Source organism: Helobdella robusta, assembly GCF_000326865.2.
Source record: "Helobdella robusta unplaced genomic scaffold HELROscaffold_7, whole genome shotgun sequence".
Lineage (NCBI taxonomy): Eukaryota > Metazoa > Annelida > Clitellata > Rhynchobdellida > Glossiphoniidae > Helobdella > Helobdella robusta.
The window spans coordinates 901,405-910,000 of record NW_008705398.1 but is presented as its reverse complement, the minus strand read 5'-3'; the positions used below and the strand labels follow the sequence as shown (position 1 = coordinate 910,000).

The 8,596-nt window shown below is 37.8% G+C and overlaps 2 protein-coding genes across 2 annotated transcripts in view; one reads left to right on the top strand and one right to left on the bottom strand.

Moving 5' to 3' along the window:
* Positions 1-460: 460 nt before the first annotated feature.
* HELRODRAFT_69374 (hypothetical protein) lies at positions 461-2,204 on the top strand (the record flags this gene model as incomplete). The annotated part of the gene is made up of 3 exons (XM_009030569.1): positions 461-811; positions 990-1,284; positions 2,047-2,204. Coding segments are annotated over 3 exons (804 nt in total), but the record flags the coding sequence as incomplete, so codon positions are not given.
* A 3,746-nt stretch (positions 2,205-5,950) lies between these two features.
* HELRODRAFT_69601 (hypothetical protein) overlaps positions 5,951-8,596 on the bottom strand; it is a gene marked incomplete at both ends in the record, with an annotated part of 37,417 nt that continues 34,771 nt past the window's right edge. Inside the window, one exon of the mRNA XM_009030597.1 lies at positions 5,951-6,102. Coding sequence (XP_009028845.1) covers positions 5,951-6,102 — 152 coding nt within the window. The remainder of the gene's footprint in view (positions 6,103-8,596) is intronic.

Here is an 8,596-nt window from a genome sequence, read left to right as displayed (position 1 = left end):
TTTTACCACAATTAATATTATTAATTGTTTAATTAATATTATAAATTAATTTGATCATTGAAAATGATAATGTGAATTAATCATTTTAAATAAACATTTAATTGTGGAGAATAGTAATTTTAAAAAAAGCTAATTTTTAAAAAAAATTATTTAGATAAAATCTCGACAGTTTGGACTGAATGACAGTCAGAGAAAAAATAACATTCATCGTCATCGTCATCAACAACAACAACGTCATCATCATCAACAGCATCAACAGCAACAACAACATCATCATCAACAACAACAACAACATCGTCATCATCATCATCAACAACAACAAAAACAACAACGACAACAACAACGACAACGACGAAATTATTCACCCAAACTCCACCAGCAGCAGCAGCAGCAACAACAACAACAACGAAATCATCCGCACAAACTCCACCACCAGCACCAGCAGCAACAACAACAACAGCTTAAAAAACGCTTCCCACACTGTCTGATTATAGGAACTCGCAAATCTGGAACCCGGGCCCTCCTTGAGTTCCTCTCCCTACATCCTTCAGTTGTAGCAGCCAAAAAGGAAACCCATTTTTTTGATAGCGACGAAAATTTTCGAAAAGGTCTCAAATGGTACCTAAATTTTATGCCACCATCTACAGAAAATCAGATAACCGTTGAGAAAACGCCGGCCTATTTTTTCTCCGGGAAAGTCCCAGCCAGGATTAAAAGGACGGAAGTGGAAGCGAACGGATCTGGTGGGCGGATGAAGTTTTTACTGATTGTCAAGGATCCAGTAGAAAGGGCATTGTCTGATTATGCTAAGGTGGGGTAAGGGCTACTTTTGTTTTTGTGGTTGCTGATGTTGTTGGTAAGATTTTTATCTCGCATAGAGTATAAAAAATTGAACTTACAAATTAGTACATTGAAATTGAAATATACAATTAATAAACCAACTAATCAATCAATCAATCAATTAATCAATCAACCAACCGACCAATTAGGTACTGCAGAGCAAGCAGAAGCAAAACATTCGCTACCCAACTTTTGAAGAACTATCAACCGATCCAATCACGGACGAGATCACAAGCGCCTATCGACCAATTAGAAGAAGCCTTTACAATTTGCAGCTACGCAATTGGCTGAAGCATTTCAAACGTAGCCAATTACAAGTCGTGGACGGTGCAGCCCTGGTCACAAATCCAGTCCATGAATTACAAAAAGTTGAAAAATTTTTGGGCTTGCAAAAATTTCTCACGAGCGATAAATTTATTTGGAGCCAAGATAGAGGCTTTTACTGTATGGTGATGTTTGATGGTGACGATGACGATGATGAGGATGGTGTTGATGACGATGATGAGGATGACGAGTGTGGAGAAATTCAAGTAAAATATGCGAGGTCATCATTATCATTATCATCATCGATGACGTCATTATCATCTACGTTGCTTTCATCATCGTCATCTTCGCCACCACCATCACCACCACCATCACTATCGTCTCTGCTCCCATCATCATTTGTGGATGCATCATCATCATCTTCTTCTTCCTCCTCAGTATTTCCATGCTCTCCATCACCATTAGTAGTAACCACATCAGCGTCATCACTGTTGTCGTCAGCTGCATCAAACTCAACTTCAACAACGACAACTCTGACTATAACATTCCCGCTGTTAATGTTACCATCAGCAACAACATCAACAACAACAACAACATTTACAAATACAACAACTTCAACAACAACAACATCAACAACAACAACAACAGAAGCAGCAGCAGCAGTAACAACAACAACTTCACATAACGACATGAAAGTTAAAATCATCATACTAAAAACATTACATAATAATTTAACGTATAAACCGATAAACAAAGATATGAACAAAAACATAGACAACAAAGATATAAACAACAATACAGACGACAACATAAACGAACATTTAAACAACAACAACAACAACAACAACAAAAACAACAACAACAGCAACAACAAAGATATAAACAATCTCGTAAACAACAAACACAACAACAACAAAAACAACAACAACAGCGTGAACGTAGTTGCAAATGTTACCAAAATCCGCACAAAGTGTTTATCGACGAGCAAGGGTTTAGCCCATCCCCGACTATCCGACCGATTCACCGAAAAGATTCGAAACTTTTTTAGACCGTTTAACGAGGATTTTTACAATCTGACTCGCATGAATTTCGATTGGTGATTGAAAACTTACAATAAAAAAGTTGTAAAGAAATAATAATAATAATAATGATAATAATAATAATAGTTATTATTATAATTTTTTTTCTTAATTAATGATATTTATGAATTAAAGTAATTATTATTAAATGAATATATTTTATTTTATCTGAGGAATGATTTATTAACGATTAACTCTTCTATTTTTCCGTACCGTTGTGAAATAAGAGGCAAATATTATTATAAAAGAATAAACCAGAACGAGTGAATAAATGAATGAATGAGAAAATGAATGAATGAATGACAAAATGAGTGGATGAATGAATAAAAGAATGATTTTATGAGCGAATCAATCAATCGATTATACAATCAACAAAAAAATTAATGAAAAATCAGTGAATAAATGAATGACTAAACAAACGAATGAATGAATGAATAAATGAATGAATGAATGGATGGATGAAGGAACAAAGTCGAAATAAATCAATCAACCAATGAATCATTGAAAACAAGTTACCGAATAACCAGAAAAAATATGTTCATATATGAATAAATTGTGAGCATTGTTATAATATAAAATTGGAATAATAATTATTATTATTATAATTATTATTTTTTTTGTTTTTCAACATGGTCACTTTTTCCCGGAAGAAGTAAGGTAGGTTATGAGGTCATTCTTGCCTGGGTTGGTTGCGTTATAATATTTTGCATCACAAGTTTCGTTCATTCATTTATTCGTTCGTTCGTTCGTTCATTCTTTCATTCATTCGTTCGTTCGTTCATTCGTTCGTTCATTCTTTCATTCTTTCATTCATTCGTTGGTTCGTTCGTTCATTCTTTCATTCTTTCATTCATTCGTTCGATCGTTCGTTCGTTCATTCATTCATTCATTCATTCATTCATTCATTCATTCATTCATTCATCCATCCATCCATCCATCCAGTCACAAAACTTTCTCTTTCACTCAAACTGTCAATCACTCACAAAGTTTCCCACATTGAGTTGTCTTCTCGAGTACAATAGTACCTGGTTCGGTGCATGTGTACTTGAGGGTGCAGGCGTCGTTGTACCACTGTTCACCGATCTATTGGATGTGGTTGGTTGGAGTTTTGGGAGGTAACCAATCAAGAGATGGTAATTTTATTTTCTCAGGTCAGTTTCGATCAACCAATCAGCAATCAAAGCAATCAACAACTAATCAGTCAACTATTAACTTAACCAACCAACCAACCAACAAACCAACCAGCCAGACAAACAGCCAACCAGCCAGACAAACAGCCAACCAGCCAGACAAACAGCCAACCAGCCAGGCAACCAGCCAACCAACCAACCAACCATCCAACCAACCAACCAACCAACCAACCAACCTCTCTATCAGCCCCCATCTCATCAGTGCAGGCACACTCAACTTCACTGATACACCTTCCATTGTGTAAAACTTTCCCCTCACCACACGAGCAGCCAGCGTCGTAAGAAGCCACGCCACAGTATTTTTCTGAGTGGATGTCGCCACAAGTAGCCAGGCAGCCACTTAAGACCGGAAATCTATTCGGTTGCGTTGTTGGTTTCAGACAGAATTGGTCTCTCCATATGCATGTACAATCTATGTAGTACATACATTATCATAAAAATCATCATCAACCTTATCTTCATCATTATCATCATCATCCTTATCATCATCATAATCATCGTCCTTATCATCATCATCATCATCGACATCATCATCCTTATCATCACCATCGAAATCATCATCTTCATCATCATCATCTCGACATCATCATCATCATCATCGTCCTTATCATCATCATCTCGACATCATCATCATCATCGTCGTCATCATCACCATCATCATCATCACCATCATCATCATCATCAGCGTACTGCAATCGAAAACGCTCCTCCAATCGGCAGCTACGGGCTGTTGTAGACGACGACATGATTCCACCAGTGCCTCGATTGAGTGGCAGTACATCTGGAGATGGTGGGGATGATGATGATGATGATGTCGATAATGATGATGATGATGATGATGGTGGGGTGATGGTGGTGGTGATGATGGGGATGATGATGAAGATGATGATGATGGTGGTTGCGTTTCAAAAAATGTTTTCAAATAAGAAAATAAGAAATGTGTGTGAGTTCGTGTAAGATCGATGATAATGACTGTACTTGTTCTTCAGGAGGATCATCATCACTGGGGTGGCAAGTAACCAAGCCGTCAATCAAACAGCTGCGAGTATAATAAGCAGTCAGGTTGACTCCTAATTGGCTGGTGCAACTTTCAAACTGACCAATCAGACTGCACTTATCGTTGATCGAAGGGGGCACTTTCTTCTCAAGCTCCGCCCATTCCTCTGTTATCTCTACTTCGCATGATCTGATTGGTTGATGATGTTTTGGTGGTTTTAATAAAATTAATCTTCAACACAAAAAAGATGAATAGTTTTTAAATTATAAAACATGTGACTATTCTTTATTATTTTATTTTTTATCCATCTTTCCAACTCTCCATACATCTATCCATCCATCCATTCATCCATCCATCTTCACTAACTCATCCGACGCATGTTCCGGATCGTCCAACACCAGGTAGCTCCTTCCAATTTTACTTCCGGCATTCCTCAGGTTGGCCACATCAACACCGTCAGCAGTTTGATAATCATTGCCAATCAGTCCGTCAAAGTTTCCGCAAAGTCCAAAGACACTGGATCTTAGCTTCACCGGAAGTGAGATCTCGACTAGCCAGTCAGAGCTTAGAGATATCACGTGACCGGAAATGCTTTCGTATTGGATTTTGTTTGAGAGGGGGCGTAGAGTGAAGGATTTAGTTTTGATTGGAAGGTTGCTGACCTGTTGGCCGTTGACCTGCGGGGTGATTGGAAGATGATGATGATAATGGTGATGATGGTGATGATGATGATAATGATGACGATCATCGTCACATACCGTCACATCAATCTTAGATGAACCTCTTCCGATTCGATATGACCTCATCAGTCGGATCACATAACCACCGTGTGCAATCTCCAAATACTTGACCGAATAAAAACCGTTTCTTTTCGACAATCGCAAGTGTGCCGCGAAATATTCATTAGCGACCTTGACCTTGCTGCTGTTGACCTTAACGAGGGTGAACTTACACGGGGTCAAAAAGTCAAGCTGGCCTCCGTCGAACGTCACCAGATGGCCGTTGCCGAAAAATTGACAGGTGCTTGTTTCTGGGGTTAATGTTAGGGATGGAAAGACAAGAAAAGTGATTAAATGAATGAATGAATGAATAGGTGGATGGATGAATGATTGAACAAAGGAACACACGAATGAATGAATGAATGGATGAATGAATAAATGAATGAGTGAATGGTTAAATAAATCAATTGAATGAATGAATGAATGGAAAAAAAATATGATGAATGAATAAAATAGCAAATGAATGAAAGATTTATTAAGCGCAAATTTGAATAAACGAATGAACGAACGAATGAACGAACGAGTGAACGAACGAATGAACGAACAAATGAACGAACGAATGAACGAACGAATGAACGAACGAATGAACGTGGAAACGAACGAATGGAGGGACGAATAAAAAATGAATTCATGAAAAAACAAAATGAACCAAACAAACAATTAATTTGTGAAATATACAAGCAAAACCACACTCTCCATCATTATTCATCCATCGAGACAAAAATCTTTTTCCATTATAAACCAAAACAAACCGTAATAAATTGTAACAAATCATCATAAATTATAATAAATTATCATAAATTACAATAAAAAATTCATAATAAAAAAATTACCAATCTGGCAGTTGGATCCGTAGAAGCCTGGCTTACATATGCAGAAATATTGAAGGTCACTCCCATCGTCTGTTTCTACACAGGTGCCAACATTTTGGCAGGGGTTTTGAGGCGAGCAAGCTAAGGTTTTTTAAAATGATGACAACAATGTCAACAACAACAGCAACAACAACAACAGCAACAACAACAACAATTACTACTACAACAGCAGCAACAACAACAACAACAACAACAGTTACTACTACAACAGCAGCAGCAACAGCAACAATAACAACAATTACTATTACAACAGCAGCAGCAGCAGCAACAACAACAACTATTACTACTACAACAGCAGCAGCAACAACAACAACAACTATTACTACTACAACAGCAGCAGCAACAACGAAAATTACTACTACAACAGCAGCAGCAACAACAACAATTACTACTACAACAGCAGCAACAACAACAACAACAACTATTACTACTACAACAGCAGCAGCAACAACAACAACAACTATTACTACTACAACAGCAGCAGCAACAACGAAAATTACTACTACAACAGCAGCAGCAACAACAACAATTACTACTACAACAGCAGCAACAACAACAACAACAACAATTACTACTACAACAGCAGCAGCAACAGCAACAATAACAACAATTACTATTACAACAGCAGCAGCAGCAACAACAACAACAACAACTATTACTACTACAACAGCAGCAGCAACAACAACAACAACTATTACTACTACAACAGCAGCAGCAACAACGAAAATTACTACTACAACAGCAGCAGCAACAACAACAATTACTACTACAACAGCAGCAGCAACAACAACAACAACTATTACTACTACAACAGCAGCAGCAACAACGAAAATTACTACTACAACAGCAGCAGCAACAATAACAACAACTATTACTACTACAACAACAGCAGCAGCAACAACAACTATTACTACAACAACAGCAACAACAACAACAACAACTGCAACAACACGATATAAATGCATGAATGAATAAATGAGTGAATGAAAGAAAGAATGAATGAATGAAAGAATAAATGAATGAATGAGTGAATGAAAGAATGAATGAATGAATAAATGAATGAACGAATGAATGAATGAATAAATGAATGAATGAATGAATGAATGAATGAATGAATGAATGAATGAATGAATGAATGAATGAATAGATGAAGGAACTTTAATTACCGCTACAAGATCCAGCATCACATTGTAGATTTTCAGGGCAGCTGAATGGTCTTGATACAACCTCGCGATTCAGTGCACAAGTGCTGTTGAGTGTGCAGTTGCTGTTCAACCACGCTGTGCCCAACTGTTGATGACGATGATGATGACGATGATGACGACGATGATGACGATGACGTCAGCAGCATGTAAACAACCATGCGAACCAATGAAAGCAGCACCAACATCATCAAAGACAACACGAAAACAACCGCCGCGAAAAAATAGATAACCAAAACAACAACAACAACAGCAAGGTCACCACCACCAACAACAAAATGAATGAATGAATAAATGAGTGAGCGAGTGAATGAATGAATGAATAAATGAATGAATGAAGAAATGGTGAATGAATGAATGAATTCCCCCACTCCTCCATCACCTCATGGGCCACACCGTCTTCAGGCGACACGCAGCCACACCTATCCGAATCGACACACTTCCCTTTAAACAAAACTTGACCCGGTTTCGAGCAGACGCACACATCCCTGGCCTGACCCAATTCGCAGGGGTCATTCAACTGACTCGACCCAATTATTTTTGAATTTGGATCACTGAGACTGGAGGATGCACACGTAGCCAAGCAAGCCGACGCTTCTGAGACGCATGTCATGTCGCTACTGTCGCATGTGCACGCTGCAGTGTGGTGTGGTGTGGTGTGGTGTGTTCGCAAGTGATAGATGAATGGATGTAACAATTAGTTTATTTAATGACTGAATGAATGAATGGTCGAGTGTAGAAATGGATAAATGTATGGATGAATGAATGGATAGATGAATTAATGAATGAGTGAAGGAGTGAATGAATAAATGATGTATGAATGAATGTATGAATAAATGAATGAATGAATGAATGAATAAATGAATGGATGGATGAATGAATGAATGAATGGTTAAATGAATGGATGGATGAGTGAATGGATGAATGAATGAATGGATGGATGAATGAATGAATGAATGAATGAATGAATGAAAATAATGTACCTAATCGTCTCAATCGATGAATGTTATACACATACATTAACATACAAAATATTAAAACAACTGACGAAATTGCAAAAAAACACTAACGACATTGAAATATTTCCCGCCATCTTAAAAGTAAACTTCTGTCATCAACTTCCGGCAGACATTCTTCAATGTAGGTCTGCAAAACTTTACAGGTAAGTTTCAGCATGCAATTCTCGGACAAGGAATCGAGGCAAGCCTCGTGGAAAAACTTTAATTTCGTTGTCGGTAATTTCGAGTTACAGATCCGGGTAATTTCTTGTCTTTGCTGCTGTACGCCGCTGTCGGTTTTGTCGTCGGTCGAGTTACCGAGTAGTTGGTTACATTTCTCGGTACCGATTTTGCAAAGTGTCGTTGGCGGTTTTT